This window comes from Martes martes, assembly GCF_963455335.1.
Source record: "Martes martes genome assembly, chromosome: 3".
Taxonomy (NCBI): Eukaryota; Metazoa; Chordata; class Mammalia; order Carnivora; family Mustelidae; genus Martes; species Martes martes.
The window spans coordinates 129,850,105-129,875,006 of record NC_137890.1 but is presented as its reverse complement, the minus strand read 5'-3'; the positions used below and the strand labels follow the sequence as shown (position 1 = coordinate 129,875,006).

Here is a 24,902-nt window from a genome sequence, read left to right as displayed (position 1 = left end):
CTTATTATGACCTTCCCCTGATGACATCAGTGTGATGAGTCTGTGAGCAGGCTGGGTACCCACCAGAAGATCAGGGTGGCTGTGAGCTGAATGGAGACTGTAAATGAAAGAGAAGCAGGTAGATGTCCTGAAGAGCCTAGCCATTCTAGGAAGGACTGGTGACCCTTTCCAGGGTAGCATTTTTTTGCTTAGTCAGGAGTTTGCTTTAGTGTGGGGAATTTTTATCAGCTTTCTCTTTTCTTCTTTCTTTCTTTTTCTTTCTTTCTTTTTTTTTTTGCCTGCATTTTCTTAACATTGTCCTCTCTCAAGCTCTCCTGGATTTCCTCATTTTCTTTCTAACAAGTGTCTCTACATGATTTGGAGTAGCTAATGGCCGAACTCCCATGTCACAAGACCTGTACACTCAAAATCTTACATGAAAGCAAGGTATCATGCAAGTTCTGTTTGAAAGATATCAGGAGAGCCAGAGGAGTTGACAAGCTCACTCAGTAGTCTTTCCCAAAGAGAGAATTTTAGGAAACACACATTTTTTCTTATTGATTAGTTTAATGGAACTGTATATCCATATGTGTCAGAAAACGGTAAGCCACGGTTAGGAATATGAACTCGAGCCAAACTGACTCCCAGATCTGCCACTTAATTAGTGTGTGAAGTCGGGTAGGTTATTTAACCACTCTGTCCCTCAATTTCATCTGTGAACAGAGTAATACCTCACTGAGATGCTGAGAGAATTAAATGAGTTGATATACATAATGTTCAGAAGAGTAATGGTATATAATGTTTGTTAGGATAATTGTATGTTATTTTTATTCATACATGTATCAGTTTCATGGATGGTAATATTATGACCTGATAAAATCTGTATGTTAAAGTAGATTCAAGGAAAAATATTGAGTAAATAGTTTAGGTGATACTCATATGGCAAAGTGAATGAAGATAGTGTAAGAATTATACTATTGGAAAATGTTCTAATAGATTCTATCATGGAGATTTTACCTTTTTTTTTTTAAGATTTTGTTTATTTATTTGACAGAGATCACAAGTAGGCAGAGAGGCGGGCGGGGGTGGGGGGGGGAGGGAGGCAGGCTCCCTGCTGAGCAGAGAGCCCAATGGCTTGATCCCAGGACCCTGAGATCATGACCAGAGCCAAAGGCAGAGGCTTAAAGCCACTGAGGCACCCAGGTGCCCTGAGATTTTACTTCTTAAATATTTCTATAAGCTCTCCCTCTTCTCCATCCCTATTTTACCAGTGCCCTATCATTAATCATCTCTCTCACCTGGACTTTTTAAAGAGACCTCTGACTTCTCTCTCTCCTTGCTTTTTTTTTTTTTTTTTTTGGTCTCCCCTCAACTATAATTTCCACCGTGCTAGCCAAGTGTTCCTTCAGAAATGCAGAATTGGGGGCACCTGGGTGGCTCAGTTGTTAAGCATCTGCCTTCACCTCAGGTCATGATCCCGGGGTCCTGGGATCAAGCCCCGCATCGGGCTCCTTGCTCGGCAGGAAGCCTGCTTCTTCCTTTACCACTCCCCCTGCCTGTGTTCTCTCTCTCTCTCTCTCTCTCTCTCTCTCTCTCTCGCTGTATCTCTCTGCCAAATAAGTAAATAATAAACCTATTAAAAAAACAGAAAAAATACTTAAATTAAAAAAAAAGAAATGCGGAATTGATCATACTTGTTTTCCTACTCAAAATCCTTTATTAGTAGCCCCTTTATTCTTAGAATATGGTCCTAACTTCAAGGCTCCTGGTCCACAAAACCCCATGATCTACCTACCCTTCCAGACACATCTGTCACCATTGCACTTTCAACCTTGACCCCTAAGCAGCATCAAAATGCTTTCTCAACGCCACACACATTCTTGTTTCTGTGTTGCCTCGTGTTGTCCTCTCCCCTTGGAAAAACTGATCTGCTCAGAGTGGACGATTCCTGACCACTCTCCAGAGTGGCATGGGGTCCTCCTTTCTGCTATCACTTACCTAGTACATGTCTGTCACCATACTTCTATGCTGTTTTATAGTTATCCTTTATGTTTCTGACTCCCCAGTTAGAGTGTGAATGAGTACCCGAGGTCAAGAACTGTTCATTTTTGAGTTCTTGTGATTCCGCCTAGTGTTGAGCACTGGATGGGTAGTCATTGGTGCTTATTTTTATTTTTCAGGTCCAAGCAGTGACCTGACCTGCCTAAGAATTATTTACTGTTTAGCCTCTCCAGTCTTATTTTACTCTCCAAGAGGCTTTATTTCATATTTACCTTCCTATGTGAAGGTAATGCATTTCTGGAAATACATTATAACATATTATATATTATAATATATATAGTATATAATACAAATGTATTTCTGGAGATAGAATAGCATTAATTTCTTTTTCCTTGAAATCATATTTTTTATAAACAAATGTTTTCCGTATATTAAAATTTTAAGCATCAAACAACACTAAGATTAATTCAGCATTATTGGTTTGGGTTTTTCTTCACGGCAGTTTTACTACCTTTTTTGGAAATGGAAATCACGTAAGATCGTTGTGCCATTTAGTCATGAAAAAAATAAACTACAGGAGACCATATAGTAAACATGTACATTTGTTACATTTTAATTTAGGAGTAACCATTTTTAATTTTTTAACTTTTCAATATTTATTGATTAAATTATGTATATTCTATCTTAGGTCAAGTGGTTAAAGATACAGTCCTTGCAGAGCGGGAGAAAAATAATGAACATTGCCTTCAGGATATTGATGACAAGTTGTCTGAATCAACAGACGGTGATGGTGAAGATGATACCAATGCTGAAGATAATGATGAAGAGAGTAACCCTAGTAAGGATACTCATGCCCCATTAGAATTAATGGCAGAAGTAAGTTTAACTTGTGCATTGTAATTTAAGAAACTTAAAAATGCTAAAATTACTAGTGTATAGCCTTGAAGATTTAAAAAACAGTAAAGAGATCCTTGCCCATATACAGATGCTTACCTAGCTTCTCATCTCTCTCACTACCTTCATGAGGTTAGAGGTGAGAGAAGATTCTGGAAGTGGCTTACAGTATTCTGGTAAAGGCAGAAGCAGAAATAAAAGAAGTTTTGGCATAAAACTCTGCAAGGACTGCTTTAAGGAATGCTTTCTGCATTAACTGGGAACTGTGCTAGTTTGGAGGGATATTTAGAGATAAATAAGAAAGATAAGTCTTTACCCTTGAGAACTAACAGGTAATATTATGTATATAGTACAGTTTTATAATAAAATGAAACGTGTGCTAGCAGAAGTATTTATGAGGTTCCCTGGGGATAGGGAGGATTAAATATGACTAATTGAGAATAGAAGTAGGAGAAACGGAATAAAGGAAGGATTTTTAGAAGAAGAGACGTGGAGTCTTAGGTTCCTGAAGGAAGAGGGAAGCTTAGGAATTCATCTGGTAGAGTGGAGAAGGCATTCCTGGCATAGGAAACAATATGTACAAAGACACTGAAGCCTGAAACATCACATGCAAAAACTGTACATAAACATTTCCTGATAATTCTATGGAGAGCAAAACAGTTTTATCCCACTTGTGGTATCACAGTCTAATTAACATTATATAACTTCATATATATTGTAAGAACTTTATAACAGAACATTTTAAAACCCCCTTCTTATCCTTTATATTATTGTCATACATTTTACTTCCATGTATATTATAAACCCTATAGTACATTGTTATTATTTTTAGTTTTAGTTGTCGATATTTTTAAAAGTTTTTTGAATTGGAAAATATCTTTTTTGGAACACATTTCTGGTGTTCTACATAGCTTTCTGTTGATCTGAATTTTCACCTGATATTATTTTCCTTTTACCTGAAAAACTTGCTATAGTATTTTTTTATAATGCAGTTCTGCCAGCAGTGAATACTGTTAGCTTTTGTTTGTCTGAAAAAGTCTTAATTTTATCTTCATTTTTAAAGGATGCATGAGCTAGAGATTTATAAGTAACCAGGTATTTTTCAGTATAGATGGTCCCTGACTTATAATGGTTCAACTTAGAATTTTTTTACCTTACAATTATGTGAAAATGATACGTATTCAGTAAAAGTTTTAAATTTGAATTTTCATTTCCTTCTCAGCTAGTGATGTGTGGTATGATTACTCTCTCATGATGCTGGGCAGCTGCAACTCCCTGCCAGCCAAGCCATCACGAGGATATGTTTATATCCTGATACACTACAATCATTATGTTTTTCATTTTTAGTACAGTATTCAGTAAGTTACAAGAAATACTCAATACTTTAGTATAAAATAGGTTTTGATATATGATTTTGCCCTACTGTAGGCTAATATAAGTGGTCTGAGCATGTTTAAGGTAGGCTAGGCTAAGTTATGTTTGGTGGACTAGGTGTATTAAATGCATTTTTTTTAAAGATTTCATTTACTCATTTGACAGAGAGACACAGCGAGAGAGGGAACACAAGCAGGGGAAGTGGGAGAGGGGACACAGGCCCCCCACAGAGCAGGGACCCCCCCCCAATGCGGGGCTCGATTCCAGGACCCTGGGATCATGACCTGAGCTGAAGGCAGACACTTAATGACTGAGCCACCCAGGTGCACCTTAAATGCATTTTCAACTTATTTCAATTTATGAGCGTTTATTGGGCTATAACCCCATTGTAAATTGAGGAAGATCTGTACTTCGAAAGACTGCTTCGTTGTCAAATAGTTTGCATTGTTTCAGACAAGATGTCTGCTGTTACTACTTTTGTCCAACTGTATATGTCTTTTTCTGAGACTTTAATAATTTTTTTTCTTTTGTATTGTTATTTTTGGCAATTTGATTATGATGTACCTTGATGTGCTATTCTTCATGTTGTTTCTGTTCATTGAGATTCTTGGATCAATGAGTTTATAGTTTATACCAGATTTGGAAAATATTCAGTTATCAAGTCTTCAAATCATTTTTTTGAACTCTGCTCTCCCTTTCTTCTTCTGAGAGCTACAAGTTACATGTAAGATCACCCAGTGTTGCCCCAAAGGTCACTGATGTCCCTTTTTTGTTTGTTTTCTCTATATATTTCATTTTAGAAATTTCTCTTACTCTGTCTTCAAGTTCCGATCTTTTCTTTGTGGTTATAATCTGCCATTTAATCCCAACCTCCCACCCTTTCTCTCTCCCTCTCTTTTTCTCTCTCTGTGTGTGTATATATAAAATTGCACATATTTTATCATCTCTACAAGTTTTATTTAAATATTTTATATCTATTTTCATCATGTTCATATTTTACTTTTGAGTATATGACATATTTGTAATGACATATTTTATAAGACATTAATAATGACATATATTAACATGCTTCTCAGCTGTGCTGTCATTTTTGTAATTTTTTAATCCTGGGTCAGTTTCTATTGATTAAGTTTTCTCCAGTATATGGGTCATATTTTTCTGCATCTTTGCATGCCTGGTAATTTTTTACTGAACCCTAGACATTATAAATTTTATGCTCTTTGATATAAGTTTTGTTGTTTTCCTTTAAATATTTTTGGATTTTTGAACTGAGACATAGTTGAGTTTCTTGGAATCAGGTTTCTTTTAGAGTCTTGCTTTTTATGCTTTGTTGGGAGGGTCCAGAACAGCCTTTACATTATAGGGAGATGACTAAGGCAATGCCCTAATGGGGACTCTGCCCATTAATCTGTGTATTAAGATGACTTTCCACTCAGGCTGGAGAAAACCTGATCTCTGTTCAGCCCTGTGTGAGATCCATTGGTTGTTCTACCTGCTCATCAAAAAGTTCTTTTTCTAGCCTCAGATCATTTCTGCATACTCATATGCAGATGAATTCCAGCCAAAGGCTCAAAAAGATACCTCTGCAGATTGCTGGAGCTGCTTAAAAATATAATATTGGCCTTTCTGAACTTCAGACTGTCTTATTTCAACTCAGATCACTGGTCTCTGGATGCTGCCTGCCTGTGCTGGTACCTGAAGACAGCCCACAGCTGTAAACTGAGGCAATCATAGGACCCATCTGTTTCCCTTCTCTCAGATCACTCTCCTGTGACAGCTGCTGTCAATTACTGAAAACTCTTGTTTCATATATTTTGTACAATTTTCTGGTTGTTTTAGGAAGGAGAGTAAATCTGGTCTCCGTTAACTTCATCACGGCTAGAAGCCTCAATTAGAGTTTTCGCATAAAGAAAAATACTGATGTGCTTGCTTGCTTTTTTTTTTTTTTTTAAGATTTTATATTTATTTGACAGAAGGGGAGCAGGAGCACATAAAGGGGGAACAACAGAGGGAGAGGGAGAAGCAGCCTCCCTGCTGAGTAGGGAGCCTGATGCAGGGCTCTATCCCAGGACTCTGGGATCATGACCTGAGCCCAAGGCAGTTGCTTAACCAACTGGGCCTCCCAGGTGCCCCTATGCTTGCCTTTTTATATAATTTAACCCAAATGCTAGCCATGGAATCATATAAAGAAATCAGATACATTTGTTATATTTTCCTCCTAGAATAAAGCATATAGAAAGAATAAAACATAAAGAATATGGAATAAAGAATAAAGCATATAGAGAGAGTTTTGAAACTTCCTTAATATTATAAGTTGCTTTTAACAAGGGAGAAAAAAATTGATGCCAGTATTGGAAAGATTTTACTTAAGCACATTTCCTTTGAATGAACATCTAAATCATTCATGAATCATAAGGCATTCAAATTCTATTTGCCATAACCAAACAACTCTTTAGAGTTGTTCATTTTATTTCTATTTGCTTTTTGACATTTAATTATAAAAGTAATCCATGACTTCATTTTCAGATAAATATCCAGACAATATGAGATTGCTTATTGTCATATCTTAGGCTATACCTGTGCTTAAACTCTGTTTTCAGAATGCATCCCTTTTTAATTTTCTCAACTTATAATTTTTTTTTTAAGATTTATTTATTTGAGAGTGAGAGAGTTGGGGGGAGGGGCAGAGGGGAAGAGAGAGAATCTCACGCAGACTCTGCTGAGTGTGGAGCCTGACACAGGACTCAGTTTTATGACCCATGACATCTTGACCTGAGCTGAAATCAAGAGATGGGCCCTTAACAGACTGAGCCACCCAGGCACCCCTCAATTTTTTATTTTGAAAATTTTCAAGCGTATAGAAAACTTGAAGGATTAGACGCAAACCAAGAAACAAACAGTTAACTATAGAGAATAAACTGACAATTACCAGATGGGAGGTAGGAGGGGTATGGGTGAAAGAGATGATGGGGATTAAGGAGTGCACTTGTGATGAGCAGTAGGTGATGTATGAAATTGTTGAATCACTATATTATATACCTGAAACTAATATAACACTGTATGTTATCTGTACTGGATTTAAAAAAAAAAATAAAAGTGGTTAACAACTAAAAACATGAATTTTCGTGGAATCCTGACGGAAAAAAATCTAACTATAGAAGCATTTATAGTTATAGTTTATAGTTATAGTTTATAGTTATAGACAAATTGGGAATGCTCAATTTAAATGTAATATTTTATTACAGAATTATTGTTAATTTTCTTAGATGTGGTAAGGATATGATGTTACAGTGAAGCATAAACTTAGGAGACCCATGCTCGAATATTTCAGGGTGAAGTTTTATGATGTCTGAAACTTACTTTCAAATGTTTCTTGGAAAAATATATATATGTAGGCTATATCTACACCTTATTTATCAAAAGAGAGAGATAAAGCAAATGTAGCACAATGTTAAGAAACATTGAATCTAGGTAAAATGTGTACATATATTCATTGTTACAATCTTTCCTTTTTTTTGTCATGGCAAGTGTATTCTTTAATCCATAATATTCCATCATATATATATTATAATATTTTATATTATTATTATGTATTATAATATATAGTATTATAAATTATATTTTGTTACATTATAATATATTATGATATATTGTGTATATATATTCCATTCTTTAGCCATTTTTCTATCAATGAACACTTGGGTCTGCATCTGTAATTTGGCTATTGTAAATAATGCTGCAATAAACATTGGGGTGCATGCATCCCTTTGAATTAGTGTTTTTGTGCTTTGGGGGCAAATACCCAGTAGTGCAATTACTGGATCATAGGGTAGTTCTTTTTTTTAACTTTTTGAGGAACCTCTGTACTGTTTTCCAGCGGCAGCACCGGTTGCATTCCCACCAACAGTGCCGGAGGGTTCCTTTCCCTCCATACGCTTGCTGTTTCTTGTGTTTTTATCATTCCAACAGGTGTGAGGTGATATCTTATTATAATTTTGATTTGCAGTTTGTATCACCAGGGGATGATGAGTGATACTGAGCATCTTTTCATGTATATCTTGGTCATCTAAAGGTCTCCTTGGGAGAAATGTTTGTTCATGTCCTGCCCATTTTTTTAATTGGATTATTTGGTTTTTGGGTGTTGAGTCGTATAAGTTCTTTATAGATTTTGGATACTAACCCTTTATCAGATTTGTCATTTGCAAATATCTTCTTCCAATCAGTAGGTTACCTTTTAATTGTGTTGATTGCTTCCTTTGCTGCACAGAAGCTTTTTATTTGGATGTAGTCCCAGTAGTTTATTTTTGCTTTTGTTTCCCTTTCCTCACGAGACATACCTAGAAAAATGTTGCTATGGCTGATGTTAGAGACATTATTGCTTGTGTTCTGTTCTAGGATTTTTATGGTTTCATGCCTCACATTTAGGTCTTTAATCTATTTTGAGTTTATTTTTGTGTATAGTGTAAGAAAGTGGTCCAGTTTCATTCTTTTGCATGTGTGTCTGACCGGTTTTCCCAGTGCCATTTGTTGAAGACTGTCTTTTTCCCATTGGCTATTCTTTCCCACTTTGTTGAAGATTAATTGACCATATAATGGTGGATTTGGTTCCTGGCTTTCTATTCTGTTCTGTTAATCTATTTGTCTATTTTTGTGCCAGTTCCATACTGTTTTGATTTCTATAGCTTTGTAATATAATTTGAAGTCTGGAATTGTGATACCTCCAGCTTTGTTTTTCTTTTTCAAGATTCCTTTGACTATTTGGGATATTTTGTGGTTCCATACGACTTTTAGGATTATTTGTTCTAGTTCTGTGGAAAGTGTTTTTGATATGTTGATACAGATTGCATTAAATGTGTAGATTGCTTTGGGTAGTATGGACATTTTAATAGTATTTATTCTTCCAATCCATGACCATGGAATGTCTTTCCACTTCTTTGCATTGTCTTCAATTTCTTTCATCAGTGTTTGGTAGTTTTCAGAGTATATGTCTTTCACCTCTTTGGTTAGGTTTATTGCTATTATCTTATTATTTTTGGTGCAATTATAAATGAGATTGTTTTCTTAATTTCTCTTTCTGCTGCCTCGTTGTTAGTGTATAGAAGGGCAACAGATTTCTGTACATTGGTTTTGTATACTGTGACTTTACTAAATTCATTTATCAGTTCTAGCAGTTTTTTTTGTGGAGCCTTTTGGGTTTTCTATATCTAGTATAATGTCATCTGCGAGTAAAGTTTTACTTCTTCCTTAACTGATTTGGATGCCTTTTATTTCTTTTTGTTGTCTGATTGCTGTGGCTAGGACTTCCAGTACTATGTTGAATAAAAGTGGTAAGAGTTGACATTTTTGTCTTGTTCTTGTCCTTAAGGGAAAAGCTTTCAATTTTTCCCCATTGAGGATGATGTTCGCTATGGATTTTCATATATAGCCTTTATTATGTTGAGGTATGTTCTCTCTAAACCTACTTTGTTTTGCAGGCTTTTATCATGAATGGATGTTATACTTTGTCAAATGCTTTTTCTGCATCTATTGAAATGGTTATATAGTTTTTATCCTTTCTCTTTTTGATGTATCACATTGATTTACAAATATTAAACCGCTCATGCATCCTGGGAATAAATCCCACTTGATAGTGGTGATAGCTTTTTTAATGCCTTGTTGGATTTGGTTTGCTAGTATTTTATTAAGGATTTTTGCATCTATATTCATCAGAGGTATTGGCCTGCAGTTCTCTCTCTCTCTCTCTCTCTCTCTCTCTCTTTTTTTTTTTTTTTTTTTTTTGTGGTGTCTTTTTCTGGTTTGGGTATCAGAGTAATGCTGGCTTCCTAGAGTGAATTTGAAAGTTTTCCTTCTTCTTGTACTTGTTAGAATAGTTTGAGAAGAACAGGTGTTAACTCTAAATGTTTGGTAGAATTAGCCTGCAAAGCCTCTCATCTTGGATTTTTGTTTGTTTGGAGTTTTTTGATTACTGATTCAATTTCATTGCTGGTACTCAGTCTGTTCAGATTTTCTATTTCTTCCTGCTTCAGTTTTGGTAGGTTATATGTTTCCAGGAATTTATCCATTTATTCTTGGTTGTCTGATTTGTTGACATAAAGTGTTTCATAATATTCATTATAATACTTTGTATTTCTGTGGTATTGGTTGTTATTTATCTTCTTTCATTTCTGATTTGTTTATTTGAGTCCCCTCTCTCTCTCTCTCTCTCTCTTTCTCTTTTTATGACTCTGGCTAGAGGCTTATCAATTTTGTTATTCTTTTCAAAGAACCAGCTTCTGGTTTCATTGATCTGTTCTATGGGTTTTTTGCTTTGTTTTGTTTTAGTTTCTATATCACTTGTGCTCAATCTTTATCATTTCCTTCCTTCTGCTACTTTTGGGTTTTGTTTGTTGTTCTTTTTCTAGCTCCTTTAGGTGTAAGTTTAGGTTGTGTATTTGAGATTTTTCTTGCTTCTTGAGGTAGACCTCTATTGCTATAAACTTGCCTCTTAGAACTGCTTCTGCTGCATCCCAAAAGTTTTGGATCATTGTGTTTTCATTCTTCTTTGTTTCCATGTACTTTTTGATTTATTTGATTTCTTGTTTGACCTGTTCATTATTTAGCAGCATGTTGCCTGACCTCCATGTATCTGTGGATTTTCCAGATTTTTTCTTATGGCTGATTTCTAGACATAGTGTTGTGGTCAGAAAAGATTCATGGTATGATTTTGATCTTTTTGGATTTGTTAAAGCTTGTTTTTGGCATAATATGTGATCTATTCTGGAGAATGTTCCATGTGTACTTGAAAAGAATGTGTAGTCTGTTGTTTAGGATGGAATGTTATGAATATATCCATTAAATCCATCTGGCCCAGTGTGTCTTTCAAAGCCACTCTTTCCTTGTTGATTTTCTGTTTGGATGATCTGTACATTGATGTAAGTGGGGTGTTAAAGTCCCCTACATTCCCTACTATAATTGTATTACTGTTGATTAGTTTCTTTATATTTGTTATTAACTGTTTTATGTATTTGGGTACTCCACATTGGGTACATAAGCATTTACAATTGTTATATCTTCTTGTTGGATTGTCCCCTTTTTATTATTAAGTGTCTTTCTTTGCCTCTTGTTTGTCTGATAAGGTCTAGTTGTCCATTATAAGTATTGCTACTGTGGCCTTTTGTTCTTCTTGTTGTTGTTGTTGACATCCAATTACATGAAGAATGTTTCTCCATCCCTTCACTTTCAATCTGAAGGTGTCTTTAGGTCTGAAATGAGTCTCTTGTAGGCAGCATATAGATTTGGGTTTGGTTTTTTATCCACTCTGTCACCTTGTGTCTTTTGATTGGAGTGCTAAGTCCATTTCCATTCAAAGTAATTATTGATATGTATTTATTGCCATTTTGTTACTTGTTTTATGGTTGTTTTTATAGTTTTTGCTGATCCTTCTCTTGCTCTCTTTAATTGTTCATTGACTTTCTTTAATGGTATACTTGCACTCCTTTTTCTTTATTCTTTGCCTATCTGTCTATTAGTGATTTTTGATTTATGGTAACTATTAGATTTATTTATAACATCTTCTGAATATAGCAGTCTATATTAAGTTGATGGTCACTTAAGTTTGAATCCATTATTTACTCCTCTCCTCACCATGTTTTAAGTATATGGTATCATATTTTACATCCTTCCATTTTGTGAATCCCTTGACTGATTTTTTATAGAAATATTTAATTTTACTGCTTCTGTGTTTCCTACTTTCATACTCTCACTTATGGTCTTTCCACTCAAAGAGTTCCCCTTAATATTTCTTGTAGGGCTGATTTAGTGGTCTTGAACTCCTTCAGTTTTTGTTTGTCTTAGAAACTCTTCTCTCATTCTATTCTTCATGATAGCCTTGCTCTGGATAAAGTATTCTTTGCAGCGAGTTTTCCCCATTCGGCACTTTGAGTATAATGTGCAACTTTCTTCTGGCCTACAGAAATTTCTGCTGAAAAATCTACGGATAGCCTTACGGGTTTTCCCTATGTAACTGTCTTCTTTTCTCTTGCTCCTTCAAAAAAACCCTTTTTATCACTACTTTTTGCCATTTTGATTACTGTGTGTCTTGGTGTGGATCTCCTTTGGTTGATTTTAATAGGGGAGGTCTCTGTGCCTCCTAGATCTAGGTATCTGTTTTCTTCTATAGATTAGGGAAATTTTCAGCTATTATTTCTTCAAATAAAATTTCTGCCCCTTTTCTCTTTCTTCTTCTGGGATCCCTGTAATGTGAATGTCATTATACTTGATCGAGTCACTGATTTCCCTAAGTCTATTTTCATTTTACATGGTCCTTTTTTTTCTCATTTGTTCAGCTTGATTACTTTCCATTACTCTGTCTTCTGGTTCATTAATTCATTCCTCTGCTTAGTCCAGCATGCTATTTATTCCAAGTGTATTTTTTTAAAAGATTTTATTTATTTATTTGACAGATAGAGATCACAAGTAGGCAGAGAGAGAGAGAGAGGAGGAAGCAGACTCTCTGCTGAGCAGAGAGCCCAATGTGGGGCTCGATCCCAGGACCCTGGGATCATGACTGGAGCCAAAAGCAGAGGCTTTAACCCACTGAGCCACCCAGGCGCCCCAGACCAAGTATATTTTTAATTTCATTTATTATGTTCTTTATCTCTGATTGGTTCTTTATTATCTCTGTGTTAAAGATCTCACTGATGTCTTCCACTCTTTTCTCAAGTCCAGTGAGTATCTTTATGATCATTCTTTAAATTCTCTATCAGGCATATTACTTATATCTGTTCCACTGAGGTCTTTTGCTGTGATTTTGTCCTATTCTTTCATTTGTGACATATTCCTCTGTCTCCTCATTTTGCCTAACTCTCCGTGTCTGTTTCTTTGTGTTAGGAACATCAGCTACAGTCTCTTTCTCTTGAAAGTAGTGGGCAGGATGTGCACTTTTAACTAGGTGGCACTGGCCCTCCTCCATGGGGGATGAACAGCCACCATGGATATAGGGCTAGCTGGGTGCTCCACAAAACACACGTGGGCAGGGGGTGCTGTTTTAACAAAGGTGCACAGGTCCTCCATGAGAGGCCAGGAGAGGCAGTGTTGGCAAGTTTTGCAGGGGTTTTCTGGAGGAGGGGATCTGCAGCACCAGCACTAAGTGCATGCCTGGCTGCAGGGGGGATGTGGTGTAAGCAAGTTAGGTAGAGAATGCCACTGCTGTGCCAGTTCCCACAGGTGGTTGTGTGTTCATGATGGGGTTGGGAGGTAATGGAGCCTACCAGCTCCTTTGTTCCTGGAGAAGTTCCTCAGCGAACTCTCAGCTCCTTAACTCACTCTCCCTCCCATAAGCCCCAGGTGCCTTTCAAACTGCTGTTTCCAAGCTGTATCTCTGCAGGCTCTTTGCTCTGCTCTCTCTTTAATGGTAGGGGCTCAACTTCCTCTTGCCCTCTGGGTTGTCCCAGAGCCAAGCCTGCTGATTTTTAAAGTTCCAGGCTTTAAGTCCCAATGGTTGTAAGCACTCACAGAATTCAACCCCTCTGAATTTTGAAGCCAAATGCTATGGGGATTCCTCTTCCCCTTGCAGGCTCCCCCATGTGAAAATCTGTTTCTCATCCCTCTTTATGCCCGTATCTCCCTTGGCTACCTCCCTCCAGTATTCAGATCCATTGAGTTTAGGTTCCCACTGAGTCCTTGCCCTCTCAATCCTGGTCGATGTGGCCTCTTCTCTACATCTAGTTGTGGAGTTTGTTTGGCCAGTCTTTGGGTCATTATATGTGTTGTTGCAGTTATGAGTGTTATCTAGTTGTATCTGTGGGATGAAGGAGTTTAGGGTCCTCCTACTCTGCCATCTTCCCTGAAATTCCTAACTCTTTATTTTAAATGTCACAAATAATTTCAAACCAATTTTTTAAACCTTTCTTCTCATTTTAGCTTGACTTTGAAGTTTAAAGCAATTCTCATGAAAGTCTTCAGCCAAATATCCATTGCATGAATTTAATTTCACTGCATTTTGAACTGTTAAGAGGAATTTATGTATATTTTTGTTAACACAACAACAACAAAATAGGTCAATGCAAAAGACACTTTGAAAATGATTCCATTTTCCTTATCATTTTCTGAGGCTAGTACTGTTAATATAATGTTTCATTAAATAGACTAGATCTTAGCCGATATTGAGAAATTCTTGTTAACTTTGTTAGGTGTAATAGCCATAGTGTCATTGGGTTTTTAATTTAAAGTGAAATGAGATGATATCTGTAAAAGGCTTTGAAATAATTTGGCAAAATAATAATAATAATAAATAATCTAGGCAAAGTAGGGAAAAGAGAGTATGTAGTGATATTGATAAAATCAGATTGACAAAATATTAATTTTTGAAGGTGAGATTTGGGGCCACGTACTACTTTTACTATTTTTTCTACTTCTGTGTATATTTAAATTTTCCGTAAAGATTTAAACATAAACAAAATGACTTAAACATAAACAAAATGATTTAAACATAAACAAGATAAAATAAGCATAAACACAAACAAATAAGGACATAAACATAAACACAACATTAACATAAGCAAAATAAAAACATAAACCAAAGCTGTATATTATACTGGTCACATTCTCTGATTATGATCAATTAAACTACACATTGAAAACAAAAATAACTACAATAAAAAAGCAAAACTACTTAAAACTAAAAGATATTCTTCCAGATGATACTTGAATTAAAAAATCAAAATCAAAACTAAACACACAAACTATTTAGAAAATAGTTGGGGCTCCTGGGTGGTTCAGTCATTAAGTGTCTGCCTTTGGCTCCTGTCGTGACCCCAGGGTTCTAAGATTCAGTCCTGCATCAGGTTTCCTGGTCAGTAGGGACACTGCTTCTCCCTCTCCCTAACCCCTGCTTCTGCTCTCTCTCTCACTCGCTCTGACAAATAAATAAAATCCTTAAAACATAATACTATTTAAAAAGGTAAAGTAAAGGAGAAATGATAACAAATGAACTAAATATTAATGCCAGAAATGGCATTAATGACATTAATGCCAGAAATATTAATGCTAGAAAAAGAACAAAATAAATGTAATGTAAATAAGAAAAATAATTAAACAAACAAAATTCAAAGTAAAAACCAAATTAATGTATCTGTTTAAGAGCAGGATATTTGAGAAAAGAATATAGATAAACCACAAAGTATCATAATTAAAATGGAAGGAAACCACAAATAGGAGTAAAAATGGATGGATCTTAACCTTAGACAAAAAGAGATTTTAAAAATGCAGAATTCTGTATAATGAGTTTAATGGAGCACTAATTAATATGACAATAGTGGGGATTGTGGTGAAGTAATGGCTTGTAGAAAAATCTTCAGAAGAATTCTGTTTACATTAGAAAAATGTAAATAATCTAATACTCAAGGAAGAAACCAAGAAAACTGGTAAAGAACTTCTTAAAATGGTGCCTGGGTATGTATCACATGTCTGGAAATGTGTGGGAAGTGTCTTTTCTCATAATTCATGCCCCTGTCTCTTGCCCAGTAAGCCTACCGTACCTGCCAGTGTTCAGAATAAATCTCGCAAAAGCAACAACAATCATCCAAGTATAGGGTTATTTTTTTTAATGGAAGCAGTCTAAATAAGTTAGACTAGATTAATAAACTACAGCCTAAGTAAAAAAAATATAAGAATGTTTAATTTTATGGGGAGAAAATTATCATGATATGTGGTTTATTTTTAAAAGTTACCGAATAATGCTAATTTTTGTAAATATGTGTTCATTGATGGAAAAACACTAAAATGGTACACATGAAGATGTTAAAAATAAACATCTCTGGATGGTAGAAATATAAATGTTTTTTAATTGGGGACAGAATGTGTTTATTTAGTTTTTAAATTTCCTACATACAAAAATATGTACTACTTTGTAACAATAAAAATAGTAAAACAAAAATTGGACAGTAAAAGAGCTGCAAAATATTACATATACATCATTGTAAATTTTTTTTTACTAAATATTATAATGTAATCATGGATGAAGTTTACAAATAAAAGTTGTATCTGAACCAAAGGGATATTTAAGTGATAGATGTCTTTACTATCTCTGCCAGTTGAATCAACCTATGTATTCTCAAATTGTTAAGTAGTATATATGTAGTATGACTGCAGCAACATGGAGGTATCGTACTTGTTCTCTGTGGCCTTGCCATGGGAAGTCCTTAAATATTCTTGGATTGATTTATTGATTATAGATTCACTCCTGGAAAAACCTGTAAATGTTAAAAGCCAAATAGTTCATCATTAATGGAATATTTTTTAGGGGGTTTATAATTGACATTTAAATTCTCTCTGGAAGTACTTATCTGAAGAATTTCTTAATGTTTTCTAGTTCCTGAGAGCAGAAATGGGCCAAGACTACCATTTGGCCAAAAAATTATGTCAGATGAGTAAGTACAAAATACTTCTGTTTTCTAATGTTTTTTGTTTCTAAATGCATTCCATAATATGTAAGATGACCTGATTATTGTAGCCTGGTGAATTCCTTGATAGTGTCTCAGTGATTCCTTATTAGTAAGTTGATTGGTATAAAGACTAATTTAGACTTCTAGAATAACTTTGAGTGGAATAAACTAACAAAAACTAATCATCACTGGAAAATAAGTCAAAATCTTTACCTTCATGATAGTTAGTAACTTTATGCCTTTAGTTTCAAAGAAGTGTCAGGGAGTGCAGCAGACTTTACTTAACATGCATTTAGTCCACAAATATTTGAGTGCCTACATGTGCCAGGCACTGTTTTAGGCACTGGAAATATAGCAGTCAATAAGATATCTAGTCCAGCAGATAACAAATTCATACATAATTAACATGTCATAAATGAGAGGTACCATGGGAAAAAATAAAGTAGGGAAGAAAGAATAGAAGTACTAGAAAGAGGCAAAGCAGTTTTGGGTAAGATGGTTCAGGAAGGCAGGACTCATAGCATATATGCTGAGATGTGAGTGTGCCTGAGGAGGAACAGCGAGGAGGACTATGTAACCAGCATAGAATATGCAAGGGGAAGTGTGACAGGAGATGAAGTCAAAGAGGTTATAGTTTGGAGGTTCTGTAGGTTGCATAGTACCTTTCCACAATTTAAGGACTTTGGCTTTTTCTCTGAGCAAGGTGGGAAATCATTAGACACTTTTCGAGTAGTGTCGAAAAGTAGTAGCTCTACCTTATTTTTCCTTCTTTCATTGGTTTTTAGTGATTTGACTGATGTGTCTTACACTCAGCTCCTGTTTTTCTATTTCTTTTTATTTCTATACTTCATTTTGGAATTTTTCTATTGACCTACCTGTTTTTGAGTTAACCTATCCTGTCTTCTGCTGTGTTCAGTCTGCTGTTTAAACTATCCAGTGGTAGTCAGTTAAGCGGCTGCCTTTGGCTCAGGTCATGATCCCAGGGTCCTTGGATGGAGCCCCATGTCAGGCTCTCTGCTCAGCGGGGAGCCTGCTTCTCCCTCTGCCTCTGCTGCTCTTCCTGCTTGTGCTCTCTCTCACTCTCTATCTCTCTCTCAAATAAATAAATAAATGTTTTTTTAAAAGTAATAAACTACCCAGTGAGTTCTTAATTTCAAAGTTTTTAATTTCCAATTTTAGAAAGTCCACTTAATGATTTTGAAAGATTCCTGCTCTTTTGAAATCCAGTCTTTTTAACTATTTTACCCATTTTTCTATATTAGTCAAATTACTTTGAAAGAGCAAATGGCAACTCTACAATTAAACTTTATTGATAATAGGACTCAAAATATTAACTAGTGTTAGACCTAAGTCTTACAGTAAAAAGTCCTTGAGTGAAAACTTACTATTAGGATTGTGAGGATCTGCTCTCACTTGCCTCACACAGATTCTCCACTATGGATGCAGTATTTCTTAAATCATTGGCTAATTTTTAAAAGTGGTTTCTTGAATGCTTTAACACTAATTTTTTTATCCAAAATAATTTGCCTTGTATAATCCTCTTATCCAAAATAATTTGCCTTGTATAATCCTTTCAAGCACTTTGACCTTTAGAGCCATCAAATAGATATCCTGATTAAAACTATTTGGGGGTGGTACATAAGCATAGAATTTCTGATCAGAAGGAATCCTTCAAGAGAATCGTGTCCAGTTGTCTATTTTTATAAATAAAATAGAAGCAGAAGCAGGGGCGCCTGGGTGGCTCAGTGGGTTAAAGCCTCTGCCTTCAGCTCAGGTCATGATCCCGGGATCCTGGAATCGAGTCCCGCATTGGGCTCTCTGCTCAGCAGGGAGCCTGCTTCCTCCTCTCTCTCTCTGCCTGCCTCTCTGCCTACTTGTGATCTCTGTCTGTCAAATAAATAAATAAATAAATAATAAAAATCTCAAAAAAAAAAAAAAAGAAGAAGCAGAAGCAGAGAGAAGATAAGCAGCTTTTTCAACTCTTCAGGGAGCTAGTGGTACAGCCAGAATCAGAACTCAAGCTGCTGCCTCCCATAGCACCTTTCCTGCCTGAGGACTGCAGTAGAAGTGGGTGAGTCTGTAGCTTTCCCCTTCAGTTCTCAGAGACTCCTGTGGAGCCTAATGATGGAAAAATTTATATGTATTTCCATATCCACCAATCACTTTAGAAAGCCTCTGACTGAAGCTTACAAAATATATGCCCTGATATCACCACATCTATCGGTCAGTTTTGGTTGTTGGCCTGCAGTATGCTACAGAAACAGTAGGTGCTCAATAAAATGCTTATTGACTGGACTAGAATCTGTGAACACACATTAAGTGCCAGGTCAGTGGGGATGAAAAAGTTCAAGCTGATCTATCCTAATGGGTTTATGTCCCTGTAAAACATGTCTCTTCCTTCTTCCCTTCCTTCCTTCCAACAACTACCCATCAAGCACCAGCTCTGTATCAGACATTATGCTGGGAGCTGGAGAGGAAACAGGAATCATAGCACACATGCTCTAAACCATTTTGGGGTTGACATTAACTATGGTTTGCTTTGGTATTTTACTCCTACTGGCTCATCCAGAAACACTAGTCACTCTTTTCTGTCAGTGTCAAATAGCAGTGCCTCAGACTAAGGATTAGACTACAGGAAAGGAGGCATGGAGAGCCCTAAGACAGGCCCCTGATCCAGGGAGCCAGTTGGAAAAGAACGCTGCTCCCTACAAGAAGAAGGAATTATTAGAAACTTGGGCAGAGAGGCCCAGAGATGGGAGTAGGGTGTGGGTGCATGAAAAATAGAATTGGCTACCCCTGAGGCAGATTCTAGCCAATGGTATGAAATTAGGGAGACCCCGGATTAACAATGTCAAACAAGTTCAAGAAAGAACAGAGAATTGGGGCTCCTGGGTGGCTTTGTCCTTGAGCGTCTGCTTTCAGCTCAGGTCCTGGGATTGAGCCCCGCTTCCTCCTCAGGCTCCCTGCTCAGCATGGAGCCTGCTTCTCCCTCTCCCTCTGCCTGCAGCTCCCCCTGCTTATGCTCTCTTTCTGTCTGTCAAATAAGACCTTAAAAAAAGAAAGAAAAAAGAAAAAGAACAGAGAGTTGGAGACACTCTAGAAAGTACTAGTTTGATGCTAAAAGGAAACACTTAGCTGAGGACTGCCCGAAGTTGTTCTCTATATTCAGAACAACAGACAAAATTAATTTTTTTTTATCTAGGATGGACCCCAGAATATTGTATATGTATGTGATTACAGTATATTGTTTTGTCTTTTTTTTCCATCTTCTAGCTCTTTTACCAGACATTTCCCTTTTTCTCTCTCTATTTGTATATTTATGTATGTAAACAGATTATTTATATATTTATGTATTTGTATATGTATGTATTGAGCACTTACTAACAATGGGCGCATTCTTGAACACCTTGTTTAATTCTTAAAACAATTCTATGAGGCAGATACTTATGAACCCCACTTTACAGAAGAGAAAACTGAGTCTTAGTGAGGAGTACTAATTCACCAGTCACAACTACTAAGAGATAGAGTTAGGATTAGATCCTAGGCCTGGCTTGAAAGCCTCTGATATCCTACTATATTTCCATTTCCTCACTTGGTTAATAAAATTATATTTCTGGTAGAGGAGGCAGGGATTTGGAAAGGGGATACTTTTTTGGGTCAATCAGGCTTAAAATGTCTCCTGTGGTCAACTAATATATTTTCTTTATATCTAAGGGAATTGATTTATATAAAATAATGCATACTTGTCCCTCCTGAAATGTTTTATAAACTCATTTTCTGAATAAAGCCACTGGTTGCTAGTATGTTTCCTTGCTATCCAATCACAGTAAAGTCATTTATATCTCCATTGGTCCATTGGGCTTCAGGGCTTCTCTCCTGGCATTCCACGTGCTTGTGGTTTCTTTTCTTTGTCCTGATTTTAAAAAAACAAAAAAACAAAAACAAACAAAAAAAAACATATTGGGTTCCTCTAAGAAATTTTATTTGTCAGTGAAGGCTTGAATTTTATCTGTTTTCCACACACAATATTTCCTCAGCCGTTTTCCTGCTGTGTGGTGCAGAACTGATATCCCAGCCATATGCCATTTCTTGCCAGGCATTGGAGGCATCCTGGAAAAGTGGTTTTTAAATTAGACTGAAAGTCAAGAGTCCCAAGTACTTTTCTTAGTTCAGCTCATGATTGACTATGAGATTTGTGCCAGTCAATCTGTTTATTGTTCTCTTCACCTAAAAGAAGGGAACCTGAAGCTCACTCTCTTCAGGGCACAGCAGTGCTGCTCACAGGCAGCACAACATTTTACACACAAAAATCATTTAGGCCTGGAAGACCTACTTCATCAATTATAATTGTAAGTATATAAAATAATGGCCTCAAAGCCAAAATATTTCTTATCACTTTGGTCTTACACAAATACAGATAGATGTATCTTCAGAAGGATAAATACAATGAAGTTTGTTTTCTTTCTTCCTTTCTCTCTCTTTTCCTTCCTTCCTTCCTTCCTTTCAAGATTTTATTTATCCATTTGTCAGAGAGAGAGCACAGGCAGAGGGAAAAGCAGGCTTCCTGCTGAGCAAGGAGCTGGATGCAGGACCTGATCCCAGGACCCTAGGATCATGACCTGAGCTGCAGGCAGACGCTTAACCCACTGAGCCACCCAGGCGTCTCATCTTTTTTTGAGTAAAATAAATCACTTTTTCCTATTAACCTAGGGTATAATTTTATCTAGGCATGAAAGGACTGCTTTCTATTATGCACTTATTCCATTTTTTAATGTTTTGAGAGCTCCAGCTCTGTGTCATGCACTCTCCTAGGCATGCCACAGTAAACAAGACCAATGTTCTGTCTAGCCTAGAACAGCCTCCAGTCTGAGGGATTGAGAGCAATTGAGAGCAGTCGAACAGCAGAATCCCCCAGCTCCTGCCCTGGCTCTTTAGCCAGAAGGAAACATTCACTGAATGTTTAGGAAGGAGCCAAGCCTTTCTCTAGATCCAAAACCATTTCCAGAAAACTCATGATAACCAGCAGTTATCTGGGCACTCACCATGAACCAAGGACTGGACTAAGTACTTTATCTACATTATCTCATTGATTCATCAAAACAGCCTTAAGTCGCCAATGGTGTTATTACAGATAAAGAAACTGAGATACAGAGATATTAAATATTTTCCCCAAGGAGACCCAACTAGACAGTGGCAGCACCAGGATTCACATCTGACAGTCTTTCTGCAGGGCCCATACTGGGATCTGCTTATGGGCTCAGGTTGGGAACAGCTCCCAGGACACTACCTGAATGTGCTAGAGGCTTTTCTTACCCTTTTACAAACCCTACTAGCCTGTGAAAGAGTAAGGAGAATTTTTTATTCATCACCTAGAATACATACACTTCTGGGCTAAGTTTCAAAGCAGATACCTTTCCCTCACTTTGGGAAAATTGACATTTGCCAGTGGTTTTTGTTAAACCATAAGAGTAGCTGATCCCATACTCTAGTTTCATGGAATAATCCTAATTCCAACATGAAATTTTCTAAACTATATTTAAGATTTCTTATTAAGTGTTCCATCAAAAAGGATTCCATGGGAATAATAAGTTGGGGAGACCACATTTTCCACTTTATAAGATTCATAATAGTTATGAACATATTAATGGTTCTGTAAAATCCTGCCGTTGCTTCTACTGTAAACTTTCCCTGATTAACCTCATTTGACCTAGTTTCCCAAATATGTATTAGTATCTTAAGAACCTAGTATCTCAAGGGGCGAGTTGGAGAAACTGCTCTGTAAAAAGGCTCGGAGCAAGATTTAGACTGCTAATGATAAGCATATTTTAGTCCAACTTAAAATGAATTGAAAGATACTTTTATTAGAAACCTTAAAAGGTGTCTAAATACCTATAGGATCCTTAAAAGCAGCTTCTGAGCAGGCGCACAGTCATGCTAACCTAGATCAATGGTAAAGTTATGTAGGTAGATTAAGAGAGATACTGGTTTGGTGTGTCAGAATGAAAGCCATATGGGATGATGTCCTAGAAGCACCAGAGCCTGGATGAACCATCCACGATTATTTGTCTTACTGTTAGCCAGGTGAATGGCACACTTGATGTTTCAGTGCCCCCTGGGGGCCATTAAGATATTACATGGGAGTCACAACATTAAGTGGATAAAGCAGAATTATGAATACTACTCAAGGCACACAGTCTTCTCATTAGTGAAGCCTCCACATTTTGCCTGATATGTCCCTTGTTTGGCTATAGTCAAAAAACACTTCGTCTACAAGGCATGTGAGGAAAGCCTTATGTGATGGAGATTGCATTTTTGAGACAGGAGGTAGAAAATATAATGAGAATTCTTTCTCTTACAATGCAGCTATGATAAGTAGAGCATTTCCTCTATTTGCACTTAGGTATTCCTGCAGAATAATTGTTGGTATTTATTGCTTATGTGTGTTCACTTACTCTGATTGACAGCTCCAGTCTCACTCTGAGGAGCCTTTTTGCTGAAATACTTTGAAGATTATTAACAAATATTCTGTTGTTTATTTTCAGTCCTAATCTATGAACCAGAAAATCCTGAGGCCAAGGAGTTTTTCTCACTTATCGAAGAAATGTTGCTGATGGGTAAATTTTAAAAACTGAAGTTCCTTCTTTCTCAGAGAACTATGAGCAGTCACTATTTAAAAACCAATCATCCCAGGGAATTGGTGAAGCACACCCTCAGGAAGTGGTTAAGAAAAGGCTAACTATTGTCTTGGGATGGTTTAATGAACCTTTGTGAGTGGTCCTTTATGGGTGGCCCAGGTAACTCCCCTTCCCCCATTGTGGGGTAGAACTGCCCAAGTCAAGCAGACCCCCTGGTCACCAGGCATCAGGCACTGGCAGAGTCTTCACAAGGAATAGAACATACTAACTGCTGCACATGTTAGAGGAGCTATCCCACAATTCCAAGGAAAACCAATACCCTCTAAATTACCCTACATCTCACTCCTATTCTATTTAATTAAGAATTATGGTGACAATAGTAAAAAAAAAATTTTTTGTATAGACCTATGTTTTAAATTTACTCTAAATCCATAAACATCTTTATACCAGTAAGACTATATTCTTCTTCGTACCACTACCTACTTTGACCCTACATCCAGTCAGCAAAGTTCATCTCAGTCCTCGTGTTCCAAAGATAGATATTTCTTAGTAGAGGGAGAAGCAAGAAGAGTTAAGATTTTGAAAGAGTAGTAATGTCAGGAACATTTTAAGCAATTCTCTTCCTTTCCATGGCAGAGAAATCTCAGAATCCTGAGGAAGATGATGAAGATAGTGAAGAAGACAGTAGCGGTGAGAGTGAAGGAGAAACCAGTGAGGAGCTAAGTGAAGAAAGCTCTGACGAATGTGAAGAAGGGTGATGAAAGTTGCTGCTGTGGTTCAGTCTTCATGTATTTTCATTACCGAATACCATGGAAATATAAAGGACAAAGCTGCATTTTAATTTGATCCTTATTTGTCACACAGTTATAATTTTATCCATATTGGTTTGAGCTCCTTCCTAATATTTAGGTTCTTCCTCTATGTGAGTTACTCAGAGAGGAAATTAATAATTGAAAATGCTTACATAGCACTCATTGTGTGCCAGGTACTGTTCTGCACACATTAGTGCACTTAATCCATTCAGCTTAAAACAACACAAATTTATTATCTTACAGTTCTGGAGGTCAGAAATCCAAAATGAGCCTCACTCAGCCAAAATCAGGGTGTCGGCAAGGCTGCACTCTCTGGAGACCCTAGGAGACCATCTCTTTGCTTGCTTTTTCCAACTTCTAGAGCTTATGCACAGTCTTGGCTCAAGGCCCCTTCCTACATCTTCAAAACCAGCAACATCTCGCTGAGACCTCCTTATGTTACCTTCTCTCTCTTTTTTTTTTTTATTATACTTTTTTTTTAAATATTTTATTTATTTGACAGGAAGATCACAAGTAGGCAGAGAGGCAGGCAGAGAGAAGAGGAAGCAGGCTCCCCGCTGAGCAGAGAGCCCGATGCGGGGCTCGATCCCAGGACCCTGGGATCATGACCCGAGCCGAAGGCAGAGGCTTTAACCCACTGAGCCACCCAGGCGCCCCTGTTATCTTCTCTTTAATCCTCGCTCCCTTGTGTTGTCATTTTTGCTAAATTAACATCTGTTAAGGAGAGCCCTGGTGTGTCAGATGATGCTTCCAGAAAGACCATAAGGGAATGTGAAATAGAGAAG

The 24,902-nt window shown here is 36.8% G+C and overlaps 1 protein-coding gene across 1 annotated transcript in view; it reads left to right on the top strand.

The window, feature by feature from the left end:
* ERICH2 (glutamate rich 2) overlaps window positions 1–24,150 on the top strand; it is a gene marked incomplete at its 5' end in the record, with an annotated part of 39,004 nt that extends 14,854 nt beyond the window's left edge. The window contains 4 exons of the mRNA XM_080799406.1: window positions 2,669–2,856; window positions 16,598–16,655; window positions 23,213–23,284; window positions 23,942–24,150. Coding sequence (XP_080655532.1) covers window positions 2,669–2,856; window positions 16,598–16,655; window positions 23,213–23,284; window positions 23,942–24,063 — 440 coding nt within the window. The 3' untranslated portion in view covers window positions 24,064–24,150. The remainder of the gene's footprint in view (window positions 1–2,668; window positions 2,857–16,597; window positions 16,656–23,212; window positions 23,285–23,941) is intronic.
* Between the last annotated feature and the right edge of the window lie 752 nt (window positions 24,151–24,902).